This window comes from Varroa jacobsoni, unplaced genomic scaffold (assembly GCF_002532875.2).
Source record: "Varroa jacobsoni isolate VJ856 unplaced genomic scaffold, vjacob_1.0 scaffold_1425, whole genome shotgun sequence".
Lineage (NCBI taxonomy): Eukaryota > Metazoa > Arthropoda > Arachnida > Mesostigmata > Varroidae > Varroa > Varroa jacobsoni.
Window position 1 is genome coordinate 99,202 of NW_019214327.1, and position 18,697 is coordinate 117,898.

Sequence of the window (18,697 nt, forward strand, 5' to 3'; positions counted from 1 at the left end):
AATTTGTCTTCTTGCGATAATTTGTATATTTTCCGCTACTGTAAGAGATTCCAGCTGAAGACAAACTTTCCTGCTTATATATATAAGTAAAAAATATATCCGTGAATAAATATAAACTTATTTTCTTCAAATACGTAGATATATATTCACGTTTTCTAAATCCAAATTTTTTATTATTACCGAAAATTTAATTAAAATTCATCTTCCCTTTTTTCCTCTTTTCCCCCCCCCCCCCCCCGATTGTGTAATTTCTATATATATAATTATATAATATATATATATATATATAATATATATATATATATATAATTGTGTAAAAACAGAGTGTAGGACATATGAGAAAACGGTGCAAATATTTTTATTTCCAAAAAACAATGCCATGAAGAATAAATCTATTTGTATTGTCGTTTTGTACGCCGTTAAGCCATATGCACACAAAAATATATGCGCTTTTATTTTTCACAACTAACTACTTTTTTTAGCAAGTACTTAAAAAGTTGTACTTACGAGTACTGTACAAAAGTACGATTTGCGAGTATGATAAAAATTCACTGATTAAAGTCTAGTGCTGCGGACACATTTTTGATAGCGACCGCGCAATGTCCATTGTAAAGCGATAGCAGCTTTTTGGACAGTCCCAGCATCGCCCATCCGACCCTCATCCCCACCACTGCGTTATCTTAAAATGCCTGCTGTGCGAAAACCCTCATCAGTACCTGTAGGGATTCCGCGCCTGCGCAGCTCCATGGCGTTGCATCGCCTAGCGTTCTCGCACGTGGAGGGCTTTCTTTCTCAGTAGCCTAAAAGAAGCCCAAAAAGCGTCTTTTTAAAGTTCTCGCTTATGGTTTTGCCAAAGTAAAATGCCACTTGGGCCAGTGGTCTAGGAAAGCCTAAGTTTCTTAACACAAGGAAACCGAGTCTGCACGCCGTAATCTGGACTATCTGCCAGGGAATGCCTATTAGCCGCCTTGACGTAATCCATCTGATTTTGCTTGGTGATCTTCCGCGATGTAAGTTAGGTCATGTAGAGGCTGTACCAAACCCCCGGAAGAGCATGGCAGCTTTCAGGGCGCGAATTGCAGGTTTCGAGTAAATAATAAATAATCGACCATTATCAAAATATGGGAAGACCTGTCACCCGAAAAAGTCCATCAAGTACGCTCACCTTCGTTCCGAAGCCGGCACCGGGTGCCCTCTGGGACCTGGTTTCACAGTTGTCAAATCTTACACCAGGCCACCATCATGCATACCAGCGACTTCAGCACGTTTCAGGGGAAAAACACTCCTACATTTCTTATAACGTGTTCCGAAGGCCAACGTGTGCTATTTCAGCAGAATGGTGCTATTTTCAGGGGGCGTGGAACAGTACGACTTTCCTATTGATTCTTAACGCCGCCAGACTATCCTTCAGCACGTATGCCGGGACGCGAGATCCCTTTTCACTTGGTCACACGTACGCAGACGAGAATCGTGCATTTAAGCTTTCCGCATGCCAGGCCATCCTTGACCGGGACGCGAACTCCGGTCCTTTTCTTACCTGGTGACACCTGTGCAGGCGAGAATAATTTTTCTGTACTTTCCGCATCCTGTTCACATCCAGGCCATCGTTCTGTACCAACGTACGTGAGTATGCTGTCATAGTTGACTGCATACTCACGTTCATACTAGCGATACTCCTCTTATCGGCGACTTCAAAGTTAATTTCCAAGATTCTGCAGATAAAGCCTATTAGGTCAATTGTAAGCAGAGGTTCATTTTATTTTAGGTAGAGGTTCGCTTTATTTTAGGCAGAGGTTCACTTCACCCTTTAGACACTTTATTGCAATGCTATCGGTGACCACTTTGAAACACGCTATTTCGCCAAGACTAATACAACCTTATCGATGGTCCATACTACTTACCTTGGAGTAATAACTCCTGGCGTCGGTGTCGCCTAGCCTATGCGACATTCTGCTCGTACTTGAATCAGCACGGTTTTTAACAGTCTGGTTACATGGCGTCTGTCTCTAGAATATACTGCAAGTAGCACGAGATAGTTAAATATCATCTTGGCCCTCTGCATCTGGGTAGCTTTATCGTGATAGCCGTCGCAAACAATGCGGCGTGAAGCTGGTTCATGGTCTGGCAGAGTCTCATATAGATCGGTAGTAAAAAACAAAAGCAAGTCCTTAATCGTTGCAAACGAACCATTCCAGGATATCTTGGGGGTCCAGGGAAGTCTTGTTGGCCTGTAACACAAGTACACCATTTCCGGGGTTGAGAAAGAGCATACTGTGTGTGTGGAAATGTGTATACAAGTGCTTCGAAACAGACGAAAGCTATGTCTGATATGTCAGAATCCGGATGTCTCCATGAACCTCTGGAACATGGCGAGCGCATAGGCGAGGCTATATATACCCATTGCGAAGCATAACTCGAATCCATTATGATCTACATCAAGGGTGCGATGCGTCGCAGCTGAGCGTCGATTAGCGGTCATAGAGGTATACGATGCAAAATCGGTATGGGTGATTTTGTTCCGGCTCCCCGAAAAGATGCATGTACGTATCGCCACTAAAAGCTTAATAAGCGACCGTGTTGTTTTGCCGTCGAGAAGAAAGATAATTTACTTGGCTGATTCTAGCAGGGCACAATGGACCTGATGTCAACGTACGTTCGTACGATTTTTTATCCGAACGGGATGGTTTTCTAAGTTTGTAAGTAGCACTTTGATGTTAAGTGCTACTTATGTATACAGGCTCACGACGCTGTACGGTAATGCATATGCACCGGCTGGAAAAAAGGCCTGTGTGCAGCACATTCAAGGGTAATATGGTACCCGGATGGATTATTTGTGTCGTCATGTTCAGCGCATGTATATTTGCAATGACTTCACAACAATAATTAGAGTGTGTCTGAGAAATGCTGAACCTTTCTCGAATTAACTTTATGCCTTAAACTTCATCTCTGCTAAACCTTTTAATCCAATTCTTAGATTTACGCATTATTGAGCTTGCCGCCGACGACGAAAACGCTTTGTTCCGCTCATACTTGATAAACATGAGAACCGCCCCTAGCACCATCAGGCCGTCCGCAGAAGGTAGTAATCTAACCAGCCTGGACGGTAGAAACCGATGTTCGGGTAAACAAGCGACGAAGGTCTCGAGCGTGACGCCCGCTTCCGTCATATCCCCGTTACACACGTCCAGATATCTGCCTTGTGCTAGCCGACGTGCTGTTTCCGCATGCAGTAGACTCTCAACATTGCTGTCCATCTGTTCTATTTTGTTTTCAGTGGACGCTTGGCTGCCACTAAATATAATGAACAACGCAGCTGCTGGCGGCCAACTTGGATTTATTCAACATTAAACGATACCTTGTATAGTGCTTGCTAGCCTCATTTAGTTAGTCAAAATAAGATTATTTACATCTACTGCGAGGAGATACACACACATATTACCAACCTATGTAAATTAAAATAAACAATCAGAGCCGTGTGTTAATTTAATTTATATTATATATTATTTTATATTTAGTGTTATGAGTTTGGTAGTGGTTTGTCCGGCACGAGAGCATTTGGCAAAAGCTATTCTATATATACCTATATGTTATTATGAGAAAGAAGGCGTAAAGGTAGGTCTACAGTTGAAGCGCAGGCAGTGATTGTCTTTAAAGAAAAGACGCTAATGTTTTCTTTTTATTTACCGTCACACCAGTGACTACTGAGTTACCATTAGAGGAAGAGTCTCACATGTTTGTAATGTGCCCACAATATTCACACACACATTGCGCCATTTCATGCACCCGCAATGTAGGCTTTCGCCTTGAAAACGTATCTAAATTTATACGCAGAAATTTCATACGTTATATTTTTAGCGATTAGGCGACTTAGAATCATTGCTTATTGTAAAATATACCTAGTTACCACGTAGTGCCCTGATGCCTCGTCTTTTTTAGCGAAAAAAACATAACTTTGTGCTTTTTTTCTACAGCGTTGCAGGATATGCTTTATCGATAACTATCGAAAAAAACCTACCTTATGTTTTTTTCAAGCATTGTTATTTCAAGCTGGTTTAACAGTTCATCAGTTACCAAATAGGAATAATCTTAGCGTAGTAAAAAATTGGAAAGCTTCGACAATTACGAAGCAATTATTCTTCGAAATCTTGCGGACGGATCCCACCAATTTAGAGTTAGATTTTGTGAGTCGCTTGTTTGAATAGCCGAACCTCAGACGTAATCAGCGAGGTGATATTCCATACGACCACGCCTAAATGATAGCTCGAAATGTATAGAACTTTGCTGCGAAGTGAAAATGGCCATAAAACGAGTGATGTGCACGTGAATGAGGTGGTTCATCATGGTACGATTGGCAGGTCATGGCATTCGATCGGCGAAACTGACATTCTCAGATTCTTGTTTATATTTCAGCAAAGCGTTTCAGACAGAAAGGTTAAACAGAATCTGATGATTTGTTTTTCTGCCTACGCAGAACTTGGTGTCACGTGTTAAAAGGAAAAGCAAACAAGACGCCTACACATATATGGTACGGTAGCTTCAAAGAGTTGTTTTTATTGAGGCAATAAGGAATTAGAAACCCTAATAAGAAAATACACCGATTCAGTGTGATCATATTGTGTTGTCCAAAAAGCATTAACCGTTTTTACAAGCATTATCAGAAAAAATCACATGGAAATTTCCATGTGAAAAACGCTCCTTGTAGTGGTTGACCAAAAAGTTGATGTGCGAAGGTGGAGCAGGACCACCGGCAAGTAACTAAATATTCTACACCAAATAGTCTTAAACTTTTTGAAGAAAGCTGGCTACGAGATAAAATTCGATGTTTGGCTGCGACACGAATTGACGTAAAAGAACTTACTCGGTGGCCTTTCCATCTGCGTAACTGCATACAAACACAATGAAATTAAACTATTTTCAAAGCAGTTGGTCATGGGTGATGATGACAAGTGCATCAGGTACAATAAAGAAAAAAAAAAAAACACATATCGTGGCGAAGTTCAAACTGACGCCAAAGGAGGTGATGTTATGCACTTGGTAGAATTGGTAGAACGGAACGTTGCATTTTATGTTGCCATCGCATGGATAGACAGCTGTGAAGATTACAACAAGGAATTGGAAAGAATGCTACCGGAACTACCAAACAAAAAAAGCGTCGTCTATGCTAGACAACATAAATATTTAGCTACTCGGCAAAAATTGAGAGAACTTGAATGGGAAGGTTATAATCCCTTCCCACCAGGTCATCTGTTTCGTCTCTGCTGAGCCCCCTTAATAACCCTAATTTAGCTACTTGTCATACTTTTTCATCAAGAAAGCATGGGAATTCAACACTAATGAGATTAGAGTGATACCAGAAAAACGGCAAAAAGTCATCGGTCAAAATAGCGTATATTGAATTAATGATAGTTAGAAATATAAATAGAACCTATTTCAATTTTAGTTTGAAAATGGTCCGTACTTTTCGACAACCCAACATACGTGCTGCTAAATATATATAGGAACAAAAAAAAGTTAAAATCGAGTTTTTCCTATTTTAGCATATAGCTTAATGCAGGAGCTTACCACGAGTATCAGTAAGACGACCATGATTTTTAACAATTATCCTTTCCATTTAAATGTACGCAATAAAGCTATTCTATATAGCTTATGCAGGTAGTTGCAGACGTACTTTATGCAGTGTTTGGGTGGATTTTAAAACATGGATCTATTCTCTGACGAAGGGTAGTTGAAGGTTTGAATGTTATGATCTCTCAGAACCGCTCCTGGTTTCAGCCGATAACAGAACAAAACCCATACGGTTCTAATTTATGTGATAGGTTCGAGATGGTTTGGATAACACGTCTGCAAAATATCAGCTTCGCAAGTCGGCACATGGCAATAGTCATTATAAGGTATATCCCACATTGAACAAAACTGCAAAACGTTGTAAATACCTTACTATAAGCGTTAGTGGATAATCACACAAAGCTCGTGCTTCTATGCTGTCTAAGCTCACCTTTCCTCGTAGAAAAAAAATACTAGAATGCATTATACCAGTTACCATAAAAACATTAAAGTTTTAAAAACATAATTATAAAATCGTTATATTGGCCTCACGTAAAAGACCAAAAGCACGCGTTGCATTAGTTCATCATATTTGTATGAATGTATCTATGTCACTTATGTGTTTATTTTATTGATATATATATACACATACATATACAATACAGTTCTTCTTAGAAGACATAACATGTAGGAGACGGATTTGGTTTTTTCATCGAGACGGATCATCGTTTTTTCATTCATAGATTTCGAATTTTGACAGTTATTAAACTTCGTACAGACACGTAACAGTTACAGTTGACGTCCTTCAACTTCGTTTTCACAGCTATTATATCTCCTAGTGCGGGATAAAATGAGGGATCCGAAAAAGCAGACTTCGATTTTCATTTGTGTCCTGCTAGCTCCTTTAGCAATTTGCAGTTTTTCTGATTGCATTTGGCATTATACGAGTTACGGTCATGGCTTTGTAGAAAGCCAAGTCGATCAGTATCGTAACGAAATATATTAAAGGTGAAATCATTTTTGCTTGTAAAGTAATTCTTGAGAAATGTGTAACCATTGAGCTCGTATCAATGGCCGTGGTTCTCCTCTTTACCGGAGTATCCTTAATGCTGATCGAAACCAATATGCGTGGAACAGCAGTCCGACGAACAGCGTGCCCTTTTTAAAGCTAAGACGTTATTATAGAGCTTCTTTATTGCTGCTAGAGGTTGAAAATCGGACGCTCTAGCTTAGGTATTCTTAGAAGAACGTTACGGCTTCGTGCTAGTCTATTTATCAAGCACTCCAAGTAGAGTTGACTTCGAAACGTGCAGTGCAATCCCGGCAGATGCGGCCAGGGTACCGGTAATCAGAAGTCCTAGCACACATTGCATTCATTGCATGCAGCTTGTTCGAACAGCCACATAGGTTCTTGAAAAGATTCACTGCTTTTACTGCATGTATCTCTAGAACTCCTTTTTCCTTGATCCATTTTTTCCTGTTTTCAAATGTCTAGGAATAAATGTATCATTGAATTACGTACTTAACGCATTATCCTCTGCAGATGTTGGCTTGGGTCTGCATATTTCCATAGCCGAACAAAGAGTTTCTAGTGTGCACACAAAGTTTTTTTCATTGAGTGATGCAAAATGAATGTCATGCCTAGTTCTCAGGCAGCTCTCAAATTTACTAATTAGGGATGAAAACTTTGTAAATGCCTTTGACATTAAAAAGTCGTGCCGCGTGCTTATCCAGTATTGGCAATGACGTAAAATACATTTTCTTAACGTTAAGATAAAGGTCTATAAGCTGACAACGAATCAGATAGTTCTTCAATAATTGCCATCAATCTTTTTAATGCTGTTCACTCTTCCCAGTGCGCGAAATGTCATACATATATACATATATATATATATATATATATATAAACTTTCATACAAACTGTATTCGGTTTGTAAATCATTATTGTCTAAAGTTGGAACTTCTGAAAAATTGTACTCAGTCCACCGTTGCTATTTATTTCAGCCCATGGTTACACGGCTGTGATATGCTTCCGTGGTTGTGCCGGTTGATGACTGTCCGATCGCCGGAAATGACGGCTATATTTCCGCTGTGTTTGGATGGTGTTCGTACTTTAATTGAGTGCAAAGTCGTTACTCTGTCGTCATTTATAGAGAAATTTTCCGAATGCTTCTTCACCGATTCTAGGCCTCAGGTCAGGGCTGCGTTTTATGAATTGATCGGTGAGTATTAATAGGAAGCTTAAAAATTAATTCTGTCATAATGCGCTTGTCATAATTTTAAACTGTTGGGCTCAAGTAGCCTATTCAAACATATTTGAACTACCTCAGAGTAAATAGGATATTTTTAGCGGATTTGTCCTGAAATCCAATTTTTCCAGCCCCTAACAATAAATGTTTATTCCCTTAATTACACTACCCCCTACTAGTACTAACGGCATCTTATTTGTCGACTTGAAAGCTTCTACTGTTTTTCATTCATTATTTCAACATTTTGTACACATTTCTTTGAATATTTGTTATTGAAGTATATATAACAATATTGAAGTTTGAGCGGTTGAATAATTATGACTTACATTTAAACTAATGAATTTTCGAATAGGCTACTATAAGTTGTTGTGTATCTTGCATGCGGTCATCTTTCCAAAATTCCTTATTCTTAAACCAGAACCAAGGGGCAGCGCAGACGAAGTGCGTTCATTAGAAATCATAGTAAAAATAGATAAGGTTTGAGAAGCCTTTTAAAAGGAAAAGGTTTTTAACCCAGCGTTAACTATCGGTCACTATCATTTTGTTTACGTTGTGTAACTCCACTGAACTGAGGATAAATCCTAGGTCACACGTCCGAAAGGTTTTTCCACATAAATTAATTAAAAGGAAATGCTACCCGCGCCCACGAATTCCTATTCTTCGATGGGTCAGAGAGCATTCAATAGCGACACAAGTAAAAATATAGATTGTTATGTGCTACAACTTAAATACCTAGTTAGCTACAGATTAAAGCAAAGTGCAAATGGTTCAATAGTGATTACATACATGTTCACACGCTCAAAAAGTCTCGGTGATGGTAAGCCTGTCAACATCGACGGTGAGCGATGTCGAAAAAATATCTAAGAAGATTTTGTATCCAAAAGCACGTCAGCGAAGTCACGAGGACGCTCAGTTAGTGGAACCACCGAGTGCCGGTGTAACAGTAAAAACAGGCTAACTGAAGCAGAGTCACAAACCACCAGACACATGGCAGTATACATATGTTGAGGAAAAGGCTAAAAGGGCAACAGGGTTTTGTTTGGCAACCCTAAACACGGGCAGCAATCTTCCGAAATAAGAAACAAACTAACACAATTAACCCATTAGGTATATCATTTTTTTAGGTGATGGCGTGAGAACACATTTCCGTACTAAAATTGTTTAAGTGTGAACGAAAAACCAGAAGATGAAAAAAATGCCTTGGTAGTTACGTTAGTTTGTGAAGACAGTTGGATGGAACTGTTTAGTCAAAGGTAAAACATCAAATTGATTTATTAGATATTCGCAAAATGAGATCTGAAGAGGTTAATCTTTCTTATCGGCTGGCAGTCAGTCGTAGTAGAATATTTATTTACAATCTTATTCAGTCACGCTAATCAAGCGGGATATCCTCATCCCGCGACCAGTCTTGCTGTTTGCATCTTTCGACGATTTTTGGTTTTTTTTAACCAGTTTCAACTGAAGATGCGTATCGCAACCAGCAGAGTGAAGGCCTTTCCAATGCCGTCTCGAACGCTTCACTTTGAGTGAGCATCCGGCACTAATAGTGAACGCATAGCATATCAAACTAAGCCTCGCCGTTGGTTCCTTCATCGTCTTTCCAAGCTGAATTGGTCATCGCACCAACCTTGTAAAAATGTGGGTCTCTGTTACCCCTTTTAGCCCGTATTCGTTTTTTTGGCTTCGTAGGCCGCTGAGAACTTTTGATAACAGAGAACGTAGATTTTTCACTTTAGGCCACCATGTGTTTTGCTTAAAAGGGTCAAGATTACCAACCCCATCGTCCGCTACGACTTAATTTAACCGCAGCATTTCGATGGGATATGTCGAGTGCGGCTTGCAAGTAAATGAATATTTCGTACAAGTATAAATGCGGACTACCAGTAATGTCGCTGAATAGGTTGCAAAAAGAATTGAACTAGCAGAGTACTGCAGCTGAAAGGCCTGCTGTTTTTCTGAAATGATGTCCAAGAACTGAAGATACGGCCAGAGGAGATCTGTGAAGGGTGAGATAAAATTTTATAACAGTTCCCCGTCGTCCGGAAAATTTCTTCCGGACATTGATAGCAAAGCTTTTGCCATTATAACGGAACACGGCCATCCGTTAGACGAGCGTTAAAAGGGCTGGTTAATATCGAGTTCGGAAGAAAGCCTCTTGTAAATGCTCATTGTGGACTGAGTTAGAGCCAGAGCTTTTTCCCGGGGTCTTTCGCTGATGGGCATCGTTTTTTGTATTTCAAAGTTTCAATGTATGTGGCATAGTGCAAGCATTTGCCAATCCATATATCTACGCAGAACAGACGGTCCTTGGTGAAGTCTTGACCGATCAGCATACATCTAAGACATTACTTGGCTGCTAACATTAAACGCTTACTTTGGCTGAGACTATAGCTTTCTAGCCGTATAACCGCAACCGTGTCTTCTCTAGCAACCGTTCTTGTTGATCCTTTCGATAGCTCTCTAGTGTATAAATTAGTGCTCGCCGTAAACTCTTCTTCAAAAGCAGTAGGTGCAGCGCAGGGTACTGCGATACCACTGCCTTCGTGGCAAGATATCCGCGTCCTACAGTTCTGCAGATATCGTCGAGCCACGGCTAGTGATGACGGCGTTAAGGATGCATTGTCATCCTAAGCATGGAAGGTTATTTTTTTATATGTATACTGTTGCTGAAGGTGAAAGAAATCGGGATCCATGGAGAGCTGTGGCCAATGGAACTTGGAGCATTGGCCGCCTCTAGCTTTAGCTGCACTCCTACAGGGACATGCCACTCAAGCTCTTAACCTTTCTCTAAATAGGTTTATCGGCCCAGAAGTTCAGTTACTCAACCATTCGCTCAGGCTATACATAGCTACAAATTACGAAGCACCTTGGTTGCAAGTACAAAATTTCGAAATTTGAGTGAGATTCTGAGAAACGCGTTCTTCATGTTTTCCATATGGGTCGAGGAGACGGATTGAGCTGAAAGGCGACAGATTTAAGCAATGATACTTCTCGCACAAATGACGAACACATAAACATGCTAACTGAAAATCGACTCAAGTGGGCAGAGACAAGACTTTGTTCAACCGAGCCCCTGCTCTTGGACATCGTACAGTTAACAACCTCGTGTTATCTGTGAACTTATTTAGATGCCCCCAAACGCATTATATGTATTCTCACGAAAAGATTCAGTCTCTGGCTCTCCGCCGGAAGTGATCTTACGAGCTGCTTAATTGTACTGGCGACACGTCATTTGGCTAACAGAAAATGCTGTCCAGCTTTATCGGAAAACAATTCTCTCACGAAATGAATTACAAGGCTGCTGCAAAAGCAAAACCACAAGTTCAAAGGAACCAAAAAGTCCAAACGCAGCAACGGTCGGTTACACGTGGCTTCAGGCAATTACATATCTAAAATGTCACCCAGTATTTCCATCATAAGGTCACTTTAACCTCCAAAAAGGTTAGAGTTGGCTAAGCATACACTGAATTTTCGTAGCTCAGTGTAGTTCACACAATAAGTACATCTCTATGCGCTCTCGAATACGCAGACGTTGACAAATAACATCGATTCTCCTCAAGCATGAAACAGGCCGATAAAAACCCAGAGACATCCCTAATAGAATTAAAGTTGCGACTAGTTTTAAAACTAAACACTAAAAAAGGTGATCCGATCCGTTTAGTCGTTGCCTGCTCAGCTTCCTGGAAGAGCAAACTTGTATGTAAAACTTTACATCTCGTAAGGTTGAGCTCAACGCTGATTCAGCTTGCAGGTTCATAAGTTTGTATGGCTCCTATATAGGTCCGTACATCGTAAGTGAAGTTAATTAGCAAAGAATTTCGGCAACACTAGTAATATCACATTCTTCAAATCTTTATGATAGAAGTTATGTAATGATCACTCCGACAGCTGAGGCTGTACGAGCTGCGCGGCGTCCGTCAATGTTATAAGAGTAAAACTGTATGTACAAGATACAAAAGAAATATCTCAGTTTTATTCAGAGACCTTGGGGATCCCCACCGACCATGGAGGATACTACCTTATCTATTAATTAGATACCGTCAGAGAAGCTTTTGAGAGTATCACAGGTAAAAGACTGATAACAAAACCGCAGAAGAGAGGAGCGTTTTCGGGTGCTCAATAAGGATTCCACACGAATGTCGGTTCATCAAAAGCTCAGAAAACTCCACAAGGAGCCACGAATACGGAAGACCTTCAGTTTTCCGAAGAGGCAGGTTACAGTAGGCGTAACGAGAGATTAAAACGTTTTCGTAACCTTGAGAAGCTGGTCGCTTTTTACCTTAGTAACGGAAGCGTAAGTCATGGCAAAAAGAATGATCGCCATAGCGCCCCAGCTTGGCCCTTTGCTTTAGAATACAGCCTTTAAGTAGCTCATCTAAACTCAAAATTTTCTTTATGCTTTTTTTTCTAAGACCGCGTATGGCCAAAAGACGTATAACGACATTGTCTTAGGCGGTAAAAGTGCCCTCGCTGACGGTTATGTTTATCTATTCTGATCGTCATTCACCACTGTTAAAGTTTTCATTTGATTCCCAAACCGTGTACAGGCTCATTTCAAATGTTTTTTTTTGTAAATGTGCAAATGCGTGATTGACAGCAGAAGTAAGCGAATAAACATTGTCATGTCAAGGCTTATTGGACTTTCTCTCGATAATATTTTATACATAGTAATCCAGCGGACTCAAATCTGGGCTGTGTAGCAGCTATATGTGTTTCTTCAAGAGCATATTCATATAACAACTAGCCAACCCTGCTCGTATGAACCAGGCATGATATCACTGGGACATACGGGGTCTTACCTTAGACATGTTAGCTATTCACGGTCGTATGACAATTTTGTAAAACGTGGTTCAGTATCTTCTCTAAGCATTTGCGCAGGTGCGATACTGTAAACTACCAATGGGGGAAAACTAAGTTTATTATCTCGCTGGCGCTTCGGCCAGCGCGAAGAAACCAACAATATAATAATTAGCTTTTGCCTAAGCTTTTTTGGCTGTGGTGAGTTTGTGGTTTTGTTCAGGCAAGAACTGGCGTTTATTTTACAATAAAAATGGGGATCAAAGGATGCTTTCTGTGACAAACACCCTGTCAAAATTTGTTAGAAATTAGGCAGAACACTCCGTAATGACACTGTCCGAGAACTTCTCGAGCTAGAAGTAGTACAAATGCTTGCAAAGGTAACATCCTAGAGTCACCGCGCACAGGGAACAATCTACAGGGCAAAACGCAATGTCAAAGGAAGCAAACACAGGCTCCAATTGACCTCTGAAAAGAGCGAAGCTGTTCCACTAATTTAAAAAAATCCACGAACCAATATTCCTTTCATTAAACCAAGAGGAATTAGAGATTAAGGGATCAGCCCGATTCCTAGGCGTTGCAAGAAATCGAGCCCTACAAAAGTCCTGAGATTGAGAAAGCGACAAAGAAGGCAGCGAAAGTAATAATGGAGCAATAAAGGTAATAAAGGTCTAGAGCAAAGAAAGCCGCAAAAAAAAAGAACGAGAAAGGGGGATGGGAGTCAATCCAATTTTGCCCGCCGCTATTCTCGCGTGGAAATCAATCGCGATGTGATAAGAGCAAAGTAAGCTTCAAAGGCCTGCAAGTGTGGAAACTCCTAATAATAAGGATGGTAAGAGCTCATAAAACCTTAGCAACAAATCCGTGATCGATTTTAGATTTTTAGTGCGTAAAGGCGACACCCAGCTGAAGAATAACCCAGCACTAGAAAAGGAAGACCCAATAGAGCAAACAATAAGAAGAGTAAAAGTGAAGCACTCTAACATGGCTGGTATCTACAACCCTTAAGCCATTGCTGCAATCGAACAAAATGGTAACAAGAGAGTTTTCGTGAAAAATTATATATTTGTATCCAGTGGGAAACTAACATAAATGTGGAATCGCCCAGTAGCGTCCATGCGTCGTAACAGACCGTATTTCGGGTCATATCGCAAAACCTTTATTTACGTGAATATTTACGACTTCTTCAAAAATGTCTTTTGAAAACGGAATCAGATAATATAATAGAGAAGGCAAGGAATTCCACATAATAAAGCCTTGGATAAGAAAGCCACGATGTTGAAATTTGTCAGAACGAGGCCCGGCCATTAGAAAATCAGAGGCATCACTACGCGTCTTGTATGATTTTCTGCGATCATAAGAATTCGAGAAGACAAGATACAGGGATATGAAGCCAAAGCTAACTATTCTACATAAGAAAGAAACGGTAGAGTGGGTATGTAAAAATTCGAAAATCGGTACAAGTGGCAAAAAGCTGAGTAACCATTTTAGTTCCCGGTTCTAAGAGCTTACTACGAATATAGTTCTAATGTGATGTTTAGGCTAACGTATCTCACTATGCAGGCCGATCATAAAGTAAATAGTGACATAACGGAAAACATTCAATAATTCTGGAGAGTTTTTCATAATGTCTTAAAAGAATGCCGCTGCAGCAGGTACTAATTTATGGCGTATCTGTCTTGTGAATGTGACGCCTAATGGGTCGTCTAAGTAAATACCCAGAAATATAGCTTTAAAAGAAGTGATTCAACTCTTGTGGGGTAAAGATGAATGAAACCAGGTTTTGTCACACTAATAGTCAAACAGTTATCACTCAGTCACCCACCGATTTCGGCTGGGTCGAATTAGTAAAATCATAGGTCTTCGATCCGCTGATAAAGCCAGACGTGCCATTGCGGTAAAGAGTCAGCCCCAAATGATCATTAATATTGGTGATATCGTTAAAAAATAAAGTGTAAAGCAGGATATGCGGAGATTTGCCCAGGAGAACTACAACGGACATGCTGTGTAGTGCGGACTCCCAAACTAGAAGCGAAACTTTACAAAAATATTCATCTGCCACTACTCCTGAGTGTTTTTATAGAAAATTTTGATGTTACAGTTTACGTTCCACTAGCATTAGTCGAGTATAACGTCTATTTCTGTATAAAGCTTAGCCCTGCTAATTTGATTTACTTTCGTGGCAATATTCACGAACCTTATCTAACGGTTCGCTTTGAATAATCCCAAGTCCTCATTAAACAGTACGACAGGCTGATAGGGGGGAGTAACTAGTGCCACCGGATCATCAGGTTCATCACCTCCTCAGACGAGTTAGCTCTTTACACTGTCCCGTGTAACCTATAAAATGAACAATGCATCGTTTGCCGTATTGCTCAACCTTAACTTCATGACCCATTCCGTTTACTTTAAGATAACCTTCACCAGACTCTTACCCGCCCTCCAACACTCTCATGATTGAATGATGAACGATCTCCTCACGCGGTTTCTAGAGACCTCTTTTTTTTTCATGTGTCTTTCTCTAATATGGATGAGCGCCATTCAAATCGCTAGCGTGTCGTGTGCGCTTTATTTTAGGCCCGCAATGCAGAGAACACAAATATCCGCTAGAGTTTTGCCAATTTAGTTAAGATAGCTTTAAAACGCTTCGTAGCCTGCGAGGAGCTTAGTGAAAAATAACAGAGTCCTTTACCTAGAAGTGCAATTCAGGCCTGGATGTTAGGGATGATGTCCTTCATTGCTATTTTTACTGCAAAATTACGTATTGTTTTCCACTCTTTTAGCCACATTTTCAAGATCTTGTCGTCTGCATCATGCATATAATTGTGCTAAAACATGCATTCTGTGATCCCAGGAAAAGATGTCTGCCAAGGAAAAGGCCGTATTTGTGCTGGCCGTGCAGGCTTGGACAACCCAAAGCGCAAAGATTCGTTGGGTACTTAAGTAGCTTCTTTATCGTGGTCCTCATAGGTTCGGGTAATGTCGAGAGAGTTGGCCCGAAGAGAATAATGAACTCTGCAACTTCTGTAAGAAGCTTTATCTTCCTTTCCTGTAGGTTGTGAATTTTTGACCACATTCTGACCAAACATCCACAACTTTTCTTTATTCTGGCAACTTTTATAGATTCTTTAGTCATCTATTGTGACAGCTTGTTTGGTGTGACGCACTCCTCTTATTGCGTGATTGAGTTGAACGCTCAGATGTCTCGTCGTTTTTACTAGGTTTATCATGTCCCCGCCGAGATTTAGTGTGAAACGTTGGATTTTTTTTATAAAAATAAGTAGTGTAGTTTTTGACTTCAACCAAACCAAAGATTGCTCGTGTGCTTGCATCTATATCGAGATATCTCTCAGAGTCCGGTTTGTTCTTCTTTGAGGTTCATCTGTCGCCTAGGCTTGAACTGTGACAGTGAGTCATTTGAAAAGGCAATCATTTCTATTTTCAAAAGCAGATTGCTTAGTCGTAGCACTCGATTATGTCAGGGTCTACAGCAAGAGCCTAGGATAGACTCTTGTGAAATCCCTGTTGAAATAGTTTCTTCATTGACTACCAAGCTGGTAGCTTACTTATTAGCTAACTGACTACTATTTAGTTAGTTAGCTACTAATTAACTTTTTTTCCTTCAAACATCAAAAGCATTTTTAACATCTAGTAAGGTTTTTAAAAAAAAAGCCTTTCTTTGATCAGCTTTTCTTTGTTTTATCAACTTCTCGGAGGATTCTATCGATTGTCATCAACACTGATTTGTATTTCCGGAACCTATACCAGTTCTCAAATAAGACACCTTTTTTGGCAAGGTTTCTAAGCCTTAGTTCTATTATTTTTGCCTATAATTCCTTGGAGCTCGTCTAGGTCCTTGCCGATTGTCACTCCTGTAAGTATCTTTCTAGCTTCATTACATGCTTCTCGACCCTGAACAATTTATTTTACCAGTAGTTCGGTTTCCATTTTTAATTCACCTTACAAGATCGTCTTGCTCTGCAGATTTCTGCTAGGAGTTGCTGTAGATCTTTTCCATTTTGCAGGCCTCCATGTTCCTGTACTTAGCATTTCACGACGTTCCTTTTCCAGATACATCAGTGAAATTCTGCTACTAAAACTCCTGCTTGTTTGTACGAGATGTCCTCCTCCTCTCCAAGCTCTCTCCGGCCATCAAGGCAGGCAGTTTGATCCATTTCGTACATCGTGAGATCTATGAAGAAGGAAGTCGCATGACCCTAAAAGTCGGCACGACACCCGTGTTTAACATTTCTAAATTTTGCGCGACTATTGACTCTAGCAGCTGCCGGCATCTCCTGTTTGTCCAACAAACTCCCCATGTTTCTGATGCCGCGTTAAAGCTGACGGCAATAATTTACTAGAGCATCTGCCACTTCAATTACTCTGCTACACCGTTGAAAATTTTATTTAAGTCTTTCATAGTTTCAAAAAGACGAGTAGGAAGAATAGATGTAAGTTAGGTTTTTTGCACTCAAGAAAATCTTTCCGGCTCTACTACACATTGCAATTCTTCCTCGTTTTTTTATGCTCGGGCTGAGCCTTCGAGACTCCAGAGGACCCGCCGAAAATAGGTACGTCAGCCTTTTTATCTGAATAAACTCCTTGAAAAGATCGCGAGAGGTTCTACTTTGTTATAGTTTAGTTGGGAAACAATAATCATTACTCATTTGCTCCAAGATCTTTTTCTCTTATCTTTTCCGTTGGAGAAAGAATAGTTATTGGGTCGTTTTCACTACTCTTTTTGCCTTTGGCATTTATTGATGTCTCGAAGTTACTTACCTTGAGGATACAGGCACTGCAGTCGGTTCACTTGTGTTGTTTGTCGATGTCGGAACCTTGCTAGCGAGTGACTTACCGACATGATTTACCTATATTCGCTTACAAGTGTCCTTCACTTCGTAGAATTTTTGTTCTTGTGACCCTAGCTTTGTGTTGCAGCGGATCACATCCAGCTGAAGCTTCCTCAAGACATTTTTAAAGGATGTGTTTTCATCAGCATCGTTCAACATTGTCTGTGATTGCTAGCTACAAGTGCACTTCGTCAGCTACAATATCAACAATCTTCCCGAGAACCCCGTAGCTTCCCGGTTTACTGAGCTGAAGATTTCGCTGAAAAGGCTTCCAGCTCATTCCTACTGCTCTTCTAGACATGTACAGTAGATCTTTCTATGAATTCCGCCGGATTTCCTTTAAGTTCGCTGAATTATGCGTCCGGGGTTGTTTCTCTTCAGTGACAATTAGCTCTTGCAAGGCTTTATAGGTGCGTATGTTACGTGCATATTTTTACCTCCTTGTGGCTATGCAAGCTCCTTCGATCCTAGAAAAACTTTAGCTTTTTGCCCAGGTTGCATTCGCTTATTTCAATCCAAATCTGCTTTGTATTTATGAGGTGCATGCTGGCATCAGGCGAAGATTGAACAGCCATATTTGCTTTTTCCCTTTAGCGAAGTTTGAGAATCGGATATCCCAGTTGACTCTCCGCCTCCCTATGCTTCTACAGAAATCTTTATATTCGTTCTAGGTCGCGCAGTATTTGGGTCTCCCGGCTGGCAGACCGTGTGTACGACCTAGTATATAAAAGCTGTTTGCTAAAGAAACTAAGTCACGCCAATACAAAACAAAAACGATACCTTTGATTTCCATAGTCCCTTTGTGGAGTGCTATTAGGGCTAATAATCTGTAAATTTGTCGGATTGCATCTCGCCCTAAGGTTAGAGTTTGGGTCGTACTGCCTGTCAGCATGTCACTTTGGTAACCATGATGCCGAAAATTATTAAACTGATGAAAAAATCACCCATCTTAGCATTTTGTGTCTAGGTTGAATTACTAGGTCAATACTCTTTTTATAAGGCTCCCAGGTTAGTAGGCACTAACAGCAGAAATTCTGCTAATTTTTAGAACAGTAGCTCAACCACAACCGCTCTCCGCGAAACCGAATCTGTTACATGTGAGCTGGTTTGAGTCAATGAGAGTGAAGTTTTGATTAATCCTAGTTTCTTCTTTCTTCAAAGACCGGTGAAGATTCTGTCGATTGCGAGAACGGCAAATGAATGTTGACTGACGACGTGGTGACAAGCACCATATGTTTCGATTAGGTTCTGTAGGAT

At 40.4% G+C, this 18,697-nt stretch overlaps 1 protein-coding gene across 6 annotated transcripts in view; it reads left to right on the plus strand.

Annotated features, from left to right (window-relative positions):
* LOC111269937 (uncharacterized) overlaps nucleotides 1–18,697 on the plus strand; it is a 143,948-nt gene that overhangs the window by 43,240 nt on the left and 82,011 nt on the right. For all 6 annotated transcript variants that reach the window (XR_002686007.2, XR_002686006.2, XM_022849859.2 and 3 more), the window contains one exon: nucleotides 7,549–7,766. Coding sequence is in view for 4 of the 6 variants with exons in the window: in XM_022849859.2 (XP_022705594.1) it covers nucleotides 7,549–7,766 (218 nt within the window). In the remaining 2 variants the exon portion in view is untranslated. The remainder of the gene's footprint in view (nucleotides 1–7,548; nucleotides 7,767–18,697) is intronic.